The 14,622-nt window shown below is 47.5% G+C and overlaps 1 protein-coding gene across 2 annotated transcripts in view; it reads right to left on the bottom strand.

The window, feature by feature from the left end:
* Nucleotides 1-6,436: 6,436 nt before the first annotated feature.
* Nucleotides 6,437-14,622, bottom strand: part of DSP (desmoplakin) — a 44,069-nt gene continuing 35,883 nt past the window's right edge. Inside the window, exons 23-24 of one of the 2 annotated variants that reach the window (XM_061398900.1) lie at nt 11,389-13,683; nt 6,437-10,414 (exon numbers count right to left, since the gene is read on the bottom strand). In XM_061398900.1, the coding sequence (XP_061254884.1) occupies nt 7,154-10,414; nt 11,389-13,683 (5,556 nt within the window). In that variant the 3' untranslated portion in view covers nt 6,437-7,153. The remainder of the gene's footprint in view (nt 10,415-11,388; nt 13,684-14,622) is intronic. The other variant, XM_061398901.1, reaches the window with a different exon arrangement.

Below are 14,622 nucleotides of genomic sequence, written 5' to 3' on the forward strand. Positions count from 1 at the left end.
CCTGGAGTAACAGGCAAATTTGGCCTTGGAGTATGGAATGAAGCAGGGCAAAGGCTAATAGAGTTTTGCCAAGAGAACGCACTGGTCATAGCAAACACCCTCTTCCAACTACACAAGAGAAGACTCTACACATGGACATCACCCCAGATGGTCAACACCGAAATCAGATTGATTATATTCTTTGCAGCCAAAGACGGAGAAGCTCTATATAGTCAGCAAAAACAAGACCAGGAGCTGACTGTGGTTCAGATCATGAACTCTTTATTGCCAAATTCAGATTGAAATTGAAGAAAGTGGGGAAAACCACTAGACTATTCAGGTATGACCTAAATCAAATCCCTTATGATTATACAGTGGAAGTAAGAAATAGATTTAAGGGACTAGATCTGGTAGAGTGCCTGATGAACTATGGATGGAGGTTCATGACATTGTACAGGAGACAGGGATCAAGACCATCCCCATGGAAAAGAAATGCAAAAAAGCAAAATGGCTGTCTGGGGAGGCCTTACAAATAGCTGTGAAAAGAAGAGAAGCGAAAAGCAAAGGAGAAAAAGAAAGATATAAGCATCTGAATGCAGAGTTCCAAAGAATAGCAAGGAGAGATAAGAAAGCCTTCTTCAGTGATCAATGCAAAGAAATAGAGGAAAACAACAGAATGGGAAAGACTAGAGATCTCTTCAAGAAAATTAGAGATACCAAGGGAACATTTCATGCAAAGATGGGTTCGATAAAGGACAGAAATGGTATGGACCTAACAGAAGCAGAAGATATCAAGAAGAGATGGCAAGGATACACAGAAGAACTGTACAAAAAAGAGCTTCCTGACCCAGATAATCATGATGGTGTGATCACTGACCTAGAGCCAGACATCCTGGAATGTGAAGTCAAGTGGGCCTTAGAAAGCATCACTACGAACAAAGCTAGTGGAGGTGATGGAATTCCAGTTGAGCTATTTCAAATCCTGAAAGATGATGCTGTGAAAGTGCTGCACTCAATATGCCAGCAAATTTGGAAAACTCAGCAGTGGCCACAGGACTGGAAAAGGTCAGTTTTCATTCCAATCCCAAAGAAAGGCAATGCCAAAGAATGCTCAAACTACCGCACAATTGCACTCATCTCACACGCTAGTAAAGTAATGCTTAAAGTTCTCCAAGCCAGGCTTCAGCAATACATGAACTGTGAACTTCCAGATGTTCAAGCTGGTTTTAGAAAAGGCAGAGGAACCAGAGATCAAATTGCCAACATCCGCTGGCAGAGTTCCAGAAAAACATCTATTTCTGCTTTATTGACTATGCCAAAGCCTTTGACTGTGTGGATCACAAGAAACTGTGGAAAATTCTGAAAGAGATGGGAATACCAGACCACCTGACCTGCCTCTTGAGAAATTTGTAGGCAGGTCAGGAAGCAACAGTTAGAACTGGACATGGAACAACAGACTGGTTCCAAATAGGAAAAGGAGTACATCAAGGCTGTATATTGTCACCCTGTTTATTTAACTTACATGCAGAGTACATCATGAGAGATGCTGGGCTGGAAGAAGCACAAGCTCGAATCAAGATTGCTGGGAGAAATATCAATAACCTCAGATATGCAGATAACACCATGCTTATGGCAGAAAGTGAAGAGAAACTAAAAAGCCTCTTGACGAAAGTGAAAGTGGAGAGTGAAAAAGTTGACTTAAGGCTCAACATTCAGAAAACTAAGATCATGGCATCTGGTCCCATCACTTCATGGGAAATAGATGGGGAAACAGTGGAAACAGTGTCAGACTTTATTTATATATTTTTTGGCTCCAGAATCACTGCAGATGGTGACTGCAGCCATGAAATTAAAAGACGCTTACTCCTTGGAAGAAAAGTTATGACCAACCTAGATAGCATATTGAAAAGCAGAGATGTTACTTTGCCAACAAAGGTCCGTCTAGTCAAGGCTATGGTTTTTCCTGTGGTCATGTATGGATGTGAGAGTTGGACTGTGAAGAAGGCTGAGTGCCGAAGAATTGATGCTTTTGAACTGTGGTGTTGGAGAAGACTCTTGAGAGTCTCTTGGACTGCAAGGAGGTCCAACCAGTCCATGTTAAAGGAGATCAGTCCTGGGTGTTCATTGGAAGGAATGATGCTAAAGCTGAAACTCCAGTACTTTGGCCACCTCATGCGAAGAGTTGACTCATTGGAAAAGACCCTGATGTTGGGAGGGATTTGGGGCAGGAGAAGGGGACGACAGAGGATGAGATGGTTAGATGGCATCACCGACTCGATGGACATGAGTTTGAGTGAACCCCAGGAGTTGGTGATGGACGGGGAGGCCTGGTGTGCTGTGATTCATGGGCTTGCAAAGAGTCAGACACGACTGAGCGACTGAACTGAACTGAACTGAAACTGTATGCCGGGAGGCGTAGCCAAAATTTTTTTAAAGTTTAGAAAAAAAAAAGTACATAAGCACAATATATGATCAAACCCAAGAAAATTAATAGTTTATAGTAATATTCACATCTCTCTCTAGTTGTCCCCCAAATTCCTTTTATAACCATTTCATCACTTTTTTCAAACCATGAGCTATAATCGGTTCTTTTTTATTCTAGAAAAGCCTCCCTCACTCTTTTATTTTTAATTTTTTTGGCTGCACTACAGTGGTTCAGACAGTAAAGAATCTGTTCAGTCCCTGGGTGGGGAAGATCCTGTGGAAGAAGGAAACGGCAACCCATTCCAGTGTTCTTGCCTAGAAGATTCCATGGACAGGGGAGCCTGGCAGGCTAAAGTCCATGGGGTCACAGAGTCTAACACGACTGAGTGACTAACACACACACAGTGGCCAGTAGGGATCTCATTTCCCCAACCAGGAATGAACTGGCACCCCACGCAGTGAAAGCAAGGAGTCTTAACCACTAGACCACCAAGGATGTCCCCACACTCTCCTTCTTAAATTAAGTCATTGAATTTTGTCAGGACTCAGTCATCTTGTAGAACAGTCCTCTTTCTGGATCTGTCAGATTTTTTTTCCTTTATGATTAGATTCAGTTTAAGCATTTTTTGTTAGATGTGTGTACCGCTTTATTACACTTTATAAAGGACACATAGCTTAGATTTTCCTGCTGTTAGTAAAGCTAAATTTGATCACTTGGTAGGGGTGAGGCATCACTCCATTTCTACATTTCAGAACTCTAACTGTACATTTTCCTTTTGGTATTTGCTAACTGGACATGGAACAACAGACTGGTTCCAAATAGGAAAAGGAGTACATCAAGGCTGTATATTGTCACCCTGCTTATTTAACTTACATGCAGAGTACATCATGAGAAACACTGGGCTGGAAGAAACACAAGCTGGAATCAAGATTGCCAGGAGAAATCTCAATAACCTCAGATATGCAGATGACACCACCCTTATGGCAGAAAGTGAAGAGGAACTAAAAAGCCTTTTGATGAAAGTGAAAGTGGAGAGTGAAAAAGTTGGCTTAAAGCTCAACATTCAGAAAACAAAGATCATGGCATCCGGTCCCATCACTTCATGGGAAATAGATGGGGAAACAGTGGAAACAGTGTCAGACTTTATTTTTTTTGGCTCCAGAATCACTGCAGATGGTGACTGCAGCCATGAAATTAAAAGACGCTTACTCCTTGGAAGGAAAGTTATGACCAACCTAGATAGCATATTGAAAAGCAGAGAGATTATTTTGCCAACAAAGGTCCGTCTAGTCAAGGCTATGGTTTTTCCTGTGGTCATGTATGGATGTGAGAGTTGGACTGTGAAGAAGGCTGAGTGCCGAAGAATTGATGCTTTTGAACTGTGGTGTTGGAGAAGACTCTTGAGAGTCTCTTGGACTGCAAGGAGGTCCAACCAGTCCATGTTAAAGGAGATCAGTCCTGGGTGTTCATTGGAAGGAATGATGCTAAAGCTGAAACTCCAGTACTTTGGCCACCTCATGCGAAGAGTTGACTCATTGGAAAAGACTGATGCTGGGAGGGATTAGGGGCAGGAGGAGAAGGGGACGACAGAGGATGAGATGGCTGGATGGCATCACTGACTCAATGGACGTGCGTCTGAGTGAACTCCAGGAGTTGGTGATGGACAGGCAGGCCTGGCGGAGAGGGCAATGGCACCCCACTCCAGTACTCTTGCTTGGAAAATCCCATGGACTGAGGAGCCTGTTAGGCTGCAGTCCATGGGGTCAGTAAGAGTCGGACACGACTGAGTGACTTCATTTTCACTTTTCACTTTCATGCATTGGAGAAGGAAATGGCAACCCACTCCAGTGTTCTTGCCTGGAGAATCCCAGGGACGGGGGAGCCTGAGGGGCCGCCGTCTATGGGGTCGCACAGAGTTGGACACGACTGAAGTGACTTAGCATAGCATAGCATAGGGAGGCCTGGCGTGCTGCGATTCATGGGGTCACAGAGTTGGACATGACTGAGCGACTGAACTGAACTAAACTGAACTGAACTGAAGTAATCCAAAGGATGATACTCTGAAGCCATGTGAACTTTCTATTTCCAACAGTCACACAATGCTTCCCTGAATCTGATTACGTCAGCAGTTATAAACGATGATTTTCTATCATGGCTCCTACATTTATTAGCTGCCATTCTTACCACATCTTCATTTTTTCTGTTTGTTTCACTATGAAATTCAGGTTTTTTAAATTATTAAGGATTTTAACATTCATTATTGCATACTCCATTACCATCATAATTCTAGTTTTTAAGCAGAAATGTATTTGCAGAAATTATAAACAATACAAAATATTGATATTTTTGAGAAAACTGAGTTGGGTAAATCAATAATTAAAAATTCTCCCATGGTTCCATGGACTTCTTTTGAAGAAGTAAATCACTGATAATTGACATAGTCATAATGATGCTGTCAACACAAGTGAGCAATGCAGGAGGCATTTACTAAAGGATAAGGAGCACTTGTCATATTGATTTGGGCCATTAATAATCAATGTCCATTTATATCCTATGAGTATTCTGGACTTTTTTTTTAACCATCATAATTCTTGTTGATGCTCAAATGGTTCCAAGTTTGGCCAGGGGAAGCCACTATAACCACCTGTCTCTTTGATGTACCCTGTTAGCCCTCAAGTACTTCCTTGTTTTGATTAACCCAAGTTCACTTTATCAGCCCTTTTGGTTTCCCCAAATAGTTTTAATAACTCCTACAATCTAATCCTTCTTTATTTTTTTCTTTTCCCCAAGCCTGATGCTTTCCCCAAATCTTTGCTTTCCTTTGCACTTGTTTCCATGAGGCAAAGAAACAGTGGAGGATACTTTTGTGAACAATTATTTTCAAAGGTAAATAGCAGAGTTCTCACACACACACACACACACACACACACACTCACACACTCACACACACACAAAGTTAATAATACGGAAATAGTCCCGTAGCTGCAAGTGGCTGTGTTGTAAGAAGCATTCTATACACACTCGGCCCACAGCATCCTTACTTTTTGTTTGCATTTACATACTTTGCCAAGCCTCCTGGAAAATGTGAGACTATTTTGGATGTGAAGTGATGACTGTCATTGAAAATTTCCCTTTCCTGTGGATGTACAGTGTATGTGAACCAGATCAAACCTCAGCCCAGATCAAGTATGTCCACTCTCCAGGGCCCAGCCCTCTCAGCTCAGAACTTAATGCAAGTCTGGCAGCAGCTTGGAGCGGGTGTACCGTTTCAATCCAAAGAACTCCTTTACACTGCTTCAGGTTGCTCTGTTCATCAGCATTTCCTAAAGAGGTCTCCTGACCCCTGTCCTAGGTTAGGCCTTTAGGATGGACTCAATTGTGTCCCCTCCAAAATTCATAGGTTGAAGCTAAAACCTCCAACATGACTATTTGGAGACAAGGCGTTTACAGAGTAAATTAAGTTTAAATGAGGTCATAACTGTTGGGCCCCTAATGTGATAGAACTAGTTTTCTTTGATCTGAAGAATAGGCTTCAACAGAGAACCAAGAACTCTTCTGGAATCTGGTTCACAGATTCAAAATCAATTCTTTCCTCTTAGGGGACAAAAATGCAACCATGTAGTTTAAGGCTACCCAAAATGGAATCTTAGCCACTTCATGTTTTTAAAGGGTATGACCGTGAATTAGCCTATGTTATTCACTGCCCAGAATAAACTAGAAGTGTGTGCAGACCTCCGACCTGGCCTCTACACAGGCTTCTTTCTGATACTCTACCTAGTACAGAAATGTTGAAAAAACTACCTTCACAAGACCAACTTCTAACAAAAATTCAGAACTAAAACAGCTTTTTAATGGTCTTTCATATTGAATCTGGGTCTCCTGCATTGCAGGCAGACTCTTTACCACCTGAGCCACCAGGGGAGCCTAATAGGTATTTAGTAAACAGTTTTAGGCATATTTTACAATAAACAAAAAGCTTCTGCTAAATGCCCTTGTGTGTATGAACATATCATGAAATCAAAACGCAAAAACTTCAAACATTTAAAACTTTATTGCTGGAATAGCAAACTTCATAAAGACACCTTTTGAAAGTACGTAGACAACGACAAGCAAAATAAACAGGGAACTTTGATAGAAGAAAAGCAAAGATTGTTACTATCATGCATGTACAGTCAAACTAATACCAGACCAAACAGGTACACTGAAGAGTATATGGGGTCATGGGTCATGCAATCCAAGGAGACTTATTCCAAACATTTGAGTTTCAGAGGGGTTCTTTTTTTTTGGGGGGGGGTGGGGGTGGGTAGGGTAATTTCCTCCTAATACATAAAATAGAAATATTTAGATGAGAAGCAGACTGATGACTATAAGGTCAATTTTATTTTCTTCACCAAGCATAGAAATCTGGATTATTGGCCAGAAGAAGTTCAAGAAGCAGTGATCAAAAATCTAAACACAGAAGAGAGGAAACAAACTCTAGATTCAATCTGTGCTATCCTTATAACCAACTACCGCTACTTCATAGATACTAGATCCAGTGTATTACATTAGTTCAGATGAGCTAAGAAGATAGAAAGCCAGAACAGCCTCTGCTGTGTATTCCCGCCCCCCTCCCCTTGGCTATGTTTTCTTAAGCCTAAAAAGTTCTATCACTCTCCCGCAAGCACGAGGTTTGCTTTTACTATTACTGAATACAGTGAAAATCCATATAAACGAGCGCCGAGGTCTAGCCACCTTTCCTGCTGACCACTAGTGCCCGATCGAGCTGCTGCTAAAGGAGTAGCAGTAAGAGTAGGAGGAGTTCCCTGTGGCATCGAAGCTTCCTCTCCGGGACCCACTGCGGGAGCCGGAGCGGGACCCAGAGCGGGAGCCGGAGCGGGAGCCGGAGCGGGAGCCCGGGGCAGAGGACATGTTGTAGGGGCTAGGCAAGCCCTTGGAGGACACAGAGGCAGCCTCCAGCAGGCGCAGGCCGGTGACGTCTTCCACCATGGAGCGGTTGATGGCATCCTTGTAGGATATTTTCAGCTTGGTTTTGGGGCAGGTCAGGATCTTGCCGTAGGTGCTGGTGTCTTGCAGCCTCTGAGCTGCCCGGCCGTCAATGTACCCCTTCCTGATGGCTTCCTCCGTGCTTATCCTGCCTTGTACTTCGGGGTCCACCAGGCCCCCCGTGAGGTACTGGAACTCCAGGAAGCGCTGGCCGGCCTCATAGGGAAGCCACTTTTCCTTCACCGCCTCTGCCGCCGACATCTTCTTCTTGCCCTTCACTCCTTCAAAGCCAATGAAGGCTTTCTGAGCGGGCTTCAGCCTGGTGGCCATATCCTGGTCAATCAGGCCCTGGGAGACTGCATCCTGGAGAGACAGCTTCTGGCCCGTGGTCGGGTGGATGATGCCGCCCGTGCAGGCCTGAGCCTCCAAAAGCCGCTGCCCGCTGATGCTGTCAACGATGCCCCGCTCTATCCCTTCCGAAATGGAGATCTTCTCCAGGTTTTCCGTGTCAAAGATGGCTGCGATGGGGCTGGACTCTTCCAGGGGCTCAGATAGGGAGCTGCTCCTGATGGTTAAATTCCTGATGCTGGAGATGGTGGAGATCTTACTGACGGTCTCGTGTCGGGAGCTGCCAAAGACATCATCGCTGAGGCCACCCCCGGTGCTGCTGCCACCGCCCACGATGCCGCCCACGCCACCACCCACGCCGTTCTTCAAGGAGATCATATCTGCGAACTGAGTGAGGCTGAGGCTGCCGGACCGGTACTGCTCGAAGAACTTCCTGTCGATGAGGCCCTTGTCGATAGTGTCTTGGATGTCGTACTGACTGCCCGTCTTCCTGTCCACCAGGACCACCCGAGTGGAGCCGTCCGAGCCAGTGATGGTTATTTCCTCCCACTCGCACTCCTGCTCACACAGTTCTTTGAAGGTGTCGTAGTCTATGAGGCCCTTCTTGTAGGCCTCCTGCACGGACATCTCCTTGTTGGTTTCCGGGTCCACGATGACCACTCTGCGCTTCCTGAGGGTGTTCTTCTGGGACGTCTGCACCTGTTTCTTCTTCTCTTTCAGGGGAAGGAGACACAGGCCAGTTTCTTCGTCTTTGATGCACCTTTCTTTCAGCTGCAGATATGTAAGGTTTTCTTCAGTGTTCGGGTCAAAGAAGCCTTTGGTATCATCACTCGGATCTGAGAGAATCTCACTGAGCTCCTCATTGAAGTAGCCCCTCTTGTAGGCGATGTCGACAGGCAGGCGATGGCTCTCCTTCGGGTCGATGATCCCGCCGGTTGCAATCTGCGCTTCCAGCAGGCGGATGCCATGGCCCTTTTCAATGAGCTCTTTGTTCATGGCTTGGAACAAGGAGATGATGTTTCCTGTCTCAGGGTCATTGTACCCGGTGACGGCTCGTTCCGCAGACAGGAGCTTCTCTTTGAACTCGATGCCCACCAGGCCCCGTTTGTAGGCTTCTTCCACTGGTAACCTCAAGTTGCTCACGGGATCCACAATGAAGCCAGTTGCTGCCTGTGCTTCCAGCAGCTCCAGGGCGGTGCCGGGGCGGACCAAGCCAATTTTCATGGCCTCGTAGATGCCAAGCTTCTGTTTCGTGGTCTCGTTGTAGATGCCCGCGATACAGCTTGAACCCTGGAGGAAGTCCTTAATTCTCTCACCAACCTCGTCATAAGAAATCTGACCCGACTCCAGTTCATTGACAGTGGACGGTCTCAATATACCAGAGTCGACCAGCTCAGAGACGGTCACGGGCTGTCTGATTCCTTGGAAGGACATACTTCTTTTCTGTACTGACAGCAGGAGCAGCCCGGTGTGCGGTTCAATTCTGCACCTCTCCCTCAGCTGCATGTAGCTGACCTTCTTTTTGGTGACTGGATCCACGAAGTTCTTCTGACTATCCCGGGGGTCGTTCAGGGAACGATACAGATCTCTGTCAATCAGCCCGCGGGCCAAGGCCACATCTTTCGGCAAAAAGACGCTGTTCACGGGGTCCACCACGCCCCCCGAAGCAATCTGGGCTTCCAGCAGACGCATTCCGGTCTCTCGATCAATCAGATTTTTCTTGATGGCCTCTGACACAGACACGGTCTTGCCGGAAAATGGGTCATCGAAGCCAGTGATGGCTTTCTCCGCCGTATATATCTGCTGGCGGTCATCGAAGTCGATGAGGTCCCGCGCGATGGCACTGTCCACCGTCAGCTTCTCGTTCCTGTGGGGGTCGATTATACCACCCGTGGCTGCCTGGGCTTCCAGGAGCATGACTGTGGATTCTGGGGTGATCAACTTCTTTCTCTTGGCCTCCACCAAGGAGTACTTTTCCTTCGGGGAAGCGGACGCCCCAGCGATGGCTCCCGCTCCCCGGAGGAAAGGTTGGATCTCAGAAGCAACTTCCTCCACGGACTTCTTCCCCTTCAGCAGCTTGTCCAGGGTCGCCTTGTCGATCAGCTGGCACTCGTACAGCTGCATGGCCGTCACCTTCTTCCTCAGCCCGTCGAACACCAGCTTGGAGGAGTCCACGGACCACTCGTACTCGGTCTGGGTCTCACGGTGGGACCCATAGGGGCGCTGCTTGAGCCTGTCGATCTCCCTCTGCAGCCGGCAGCGCTCCGTCTCCAGCTGGGACTGCGTCTCCCGGCTGGAGTCCTCCAGCTTCCGCCGGCACCTCTCCTCGATCCGCTTGATCTCCGCCTGCAGCCTTTCAATCTCGCTCCGAAGGCTGTTCTTCTCTCTCTCGCTCTTCTCTCGCTCTGACTCGATCTTCCTGATGGCCTCCTCCTTGCGGGAGTACTGCGTCTTCCACTGGTTCAGGTCATTCTGGATCTGCTGTTTCTCACACTCCAGGCGCTGCTTCAGCCTGCTTTCCGCTTCCAGAGTCGTCTTGGCGCGACTCAGCTCCTCCTCCAGCCTCTGCAGCCTGGCCTTGTCTTGTTCCAGGACTTTGATTTTCACCAGGAGGCTCTCCCTCTCCTGCACGACCTGAGTGCACTGATTCTTGGATTCCTGAATCCTATTAGATGCCTAAAATGCAAAAAGAAAGAAATGGAAAAAAAAAAATAATGGTGTCATCATATCATAGGACCTCTTTTCCTGTTATTTGTACAACATATAGTTACTTATTTGCCCTTTCCCTCTTTCCTTAGTTGTACTGTTATTTTATCTTACAAGTTCGTGGGAAAAAAAAAAATCTGTACCTATACATTGCCACTTTGATAAATGGCTTCTATACTTACTATACTTTTCCATAGGAGATACGAGCAGTTGTATACCTGGTTTACTCTTAATAGTAATTATGGTTTGAACAAATATGCAAATTATTTTCCAGGTTATCACACCGGCTGTACCTACATGCCACCTGTTACAGCTATATTGACGTGTTTAATAAAGCTATACAAATCTATGGACTCATCCACACCCCCACCCCCAGCCCCACACAAATATTGTTTACAGAAGTCAAACATGTTAGAAGTTAAAGAAGTGTTAAAATTACGGGTTAAAAGAAAAGCCAAACAAAAAGAAACATATTAGGGCTAGGATGAAAAGAGCATAGACTAATGCATGCAGAAAAAATCATGAAAAGCAAGCAAGAAAGAGTGATTTAAAAATTGTGCAGAAAGCGTGCAATTTAACATGGCTGAAAAAGCCCTTTAACGTGGCTTTTATTTAGGAAGATTTTAACTACAAACGCAGGTCGCAGCTCACAAAGTAAGAGCCGCCGTCTTCTAGAAAACAGAGTGGAACATCAAGAGGAAGAGATATCAGGTCTTACACCCGGTGGAAGGTTCTAAAGGTGGAGCCAGCGTGGGTTACACAGAGAACACCGGGTGAGAGAAGAGACGGGCCAACCGCACCACAATCACTCCACCACGAGTCCGATGAGGACAGACAACAGCCAAGAGAAAACGTGAGAGGGCTGCAGGCCTCCAGCCCGGGGAGAGGTCCGCGGAGGGGATTAGTGAAGCGGCAACAAGCGGCGATCAAATATTTGTGAATACCTCTAAGGCCTGCTTTTGGAATCTCTCAATTTCCTGTCTCAAGTTTTCCCTCTCTCTCTGTAAATCGTTAATCAGGCCCTGCAGCTCCAGCGTGCGGTTGTTGCTGATCTGCAGCTGGTTCCGGAGCTCCGCGATGGTGGCGTTCTTGTCGTGGTCGGCCTCGCTGCGGCCCCGCTGGAGGTCGTCGTACTCCAGCCGGAGCTGGCGGAGCTCCTCCTCCAGCATCAGGTGCTCCTTGGTGAGGCTCTCGGTCAGTGACTGCAGCCGCTCGATCTCGATCTTGCTCTCGTTCAGGCTGCGGCTCTTGTCCTCGATGGCCTTCTGGAAGTGCTCGTTGCGCGTCTGCGCCTGCCTGACGCTCTCCTGCTCCTGCAGCAGCTGACGCCGCAGGGCCTCAACCTCAGAGGCCAGCCTCCGCAGCTCGTCCTGGGTCCTCTGTTTCTCCCGCAGGTGGCCGTCCAGCGTGTCCCGCTGCTGCCGCAGCTCGTCCTCACTCCGCTTCTTCACGATGGACGCCTGCTCCAGCTGCTGGGTCAGGCTGGTGACCTTGATCGCCTGCTCCTTCAGGGTCCTCCGCATGCCCTCCAGCTCCTCCTCCAGCTTCTTCCTCTTAGAGGAGTCCTCGGAGGCTGCCCTCTTCAGCCTGGCCAACTCCTCCTCTGCCTTCTGTTTCTGCAGCTGCAGCTCCTTCAGGGAGGTCTGGAAGCGGGCGATGTCCTGGTCCCGGACAGTCCTCTCCTGGGACACCCGCTCATAGTCCAGCCTCAGGCGCAGCAGCTCCTGTTCTTGCACCTTCAGCTTGCTGATGGTCTCCGTGGCGCTGCTGTGAGCTTTCTGCAGCTCGCCCTGCGCTCTCTGCAGCCTGGCGTTTTCATCCTCCAGGCACTTCCTCTGGCTGGCTTCCGTCTCGATCAGCTGCTTCAACCTGTCGATCTCCTTGTTTTTGTCCTGGATCGTCTTGGCGGCATCGTCCAGAGACTGCTTGTACCTGGCACTCTCTTCCGTCCGCATCTGCGTCACCTGCCTCAGCTCAACCTCCAGCTGCTGTTTCCGCTGCGACATCTCCAAGCCGGTGGCCTTCTGCTGCTGGACGTTCTCTTCGACCCTCCTGAGGGTCTCCGTGTTCTGGGCCAGAGTGTTCTTCAGCCTCTTGACTTCTTCCGAGAGGCTCCGGTTTTCCCTGGTGAGGGTGTCTATCTGGGCCCGGTAGCCGCTGGTGTCCTCTTCCTTTTGCAGGGTGAGCTGGTGGATGGTCGTCTTGGTGATGTTGATCTCCGTCTCGAACTGGTTCTTTAAGCTGATGATTTCCTCGTCATAATTGGCCCTGACCTTAGCCAGTTCATTTTCATATTCCCAGCGGCGCTTGGCCTCCTCCTGGAACTCAGTTTTGAGTCTTTCGATCTCCTTGTTTTTGTCCTGGATGGTCTTGGCCGCCTCCTCCAGGGACTGCTTGTGCCTGGCGTTGTCCTCGGAGCGCTGCTGGATGACCTGCTTCAGCTCTATCTCCAGGTACTGCTTCTTTTGCAGCACCTCGGAGCCACAGGCCTTCTGCTGCAGGGCGTCCTCCTCGGCCCGCCTCCGCTGCTCCGTGGTCTGCAGGATGCTGTCGTTGAGACGGACAATCTCCTCCTTCAGATCTCGGTTCTCCCTCGAGAGTCTATCGAGCTGGTTGCGGAGGTTTTTGGAATCATCCTCTTTCTGCATGGATATCTCTTTGATGGTAGTCTTGGTGATGTTAATCTCTGTTTCATACTTGTTCCTTAAATTACTCATCTCCTCATTATAGTGGTTTCTTACCTTTGCCAGCTCATTCTCATATTCTCTCTTCCGGGCACCCTCCTCTTGCAGCAGCACTCTCAACCTCTCTATCTCGAACTCCTTCTCCTTGATGGCCTTCTCAGACTCCATCTTCTGCCAGCCGAGGCTCTCCTTCTCGTTCTGCCGCGCTTTCTGCAGCTGGTCGTAGTCGCTCTTCTGCTGGTCAAACCTGTCCTCCACGGCCTTTCTCCTGCGCTTCTCATCCTCGATCTCGTACGTCAGCCGGGTGATCTTCTCGTTGAGTTCTTTGATCTGCCCGTAGCATTTGTCTAGGTTTTGCTTGGCCGACTTGCCGTCCAGCTCGGCCTGTCTCTTCAGCTCCTCCAGGCTCACGAGCTTAGCTTTGAACTGGGAGCACTCCGCCTGGTATTTCTGCAGGTTCTGATCCAGGAATTTGTTCTTATTGCAGTTCTCCGAGTTGGCGTCTCGGGCCAGCCTGAGCTCCTCCTCCAGAACTTCGATCTTGGTATTTTTCAGCTGTGGAAGGGAAATCAGAGAGGGTGTTGAAAGAAACATACCCCGACATCATAAGAAAAAAGCAGTACTTCCTCCCCAGCAGACCCATGTGCTTTCTTCACTTCTTGGTACACAACTACACACGCACACACAAACAAGCACATAAAGCGTGATACAAGGCAAAAGCTAGGAGGCAAAACATCCCAGAAATCCCTACTCTTGTCATTCTTCCATCGGGCGCTTACGTGATCTTAGTAAGGGACCTATCCTCTGAGTTTCGGCTTCCTTCAATATCTACAAATGAAGGAATTTCTTTCAAGACCAAAAGCTTATGATTTCCTAAATTACTGTCCTTAATTTCCAGGCATAAAGTAAGTTTCCATATAAACTCAGCACGAGCGTTAGAAATGAGAAGTAAATTCAACAATCACCTGACGTGAAAAATTCAAATCCAGCGAGTCCTGGGTGTTCTTCTTAATTTAACACAAAGAAATAAAGCTAATTCCTTGACCAAACGTTAAATGAAATTCCTGGGGATCTTGGCAAAGTAAAATAGCTGTAATTTTGAAAATATGACCTCAGTCCACTTCTTGCAGTGAACTGGAGAAGAGGACTGATACCTGATTTATGAATGAACTGTATAATACTATTTAGAGGAAATACAGTTTCACCAAGGAATATCCATGTTAAGATGAGGCAGTGGAAAAAAAAAATGGGCATGTACACACTGCTATTTTTAAAATGGATAGCCAACAAGGACCTGCTGTACAGCACATGGAACTCTGCTCCGTGCTAGGTGGCATCCGGGAAGGGAGGAGGCCTTGGGGGAGAAAAGGTACGTGTATACGTATGGCTGAGTCCCTTCACCGCTCATGTGAAACTATCACAACATTGTTTGCTAATCGGCTGTACCCCAATGCAAAAGAAAAAGTTAAAAAAACCCAACAAGGCAGTAGTAAT

Source organism: Bos javanicus, chromosome 23 (assembly GCF_032452875.1).
Source record: "Bos javanicus breed banteng chromosome 23, ARS-OSU_banteng_1.0, whole genome shotgun sequence".
Classification (NCBI taxonomy): Eukaryota; Metazoa; Chordata; class Mammalia; order Artiodactyla; family Bovidae; genus Bos; species Bos javanicus.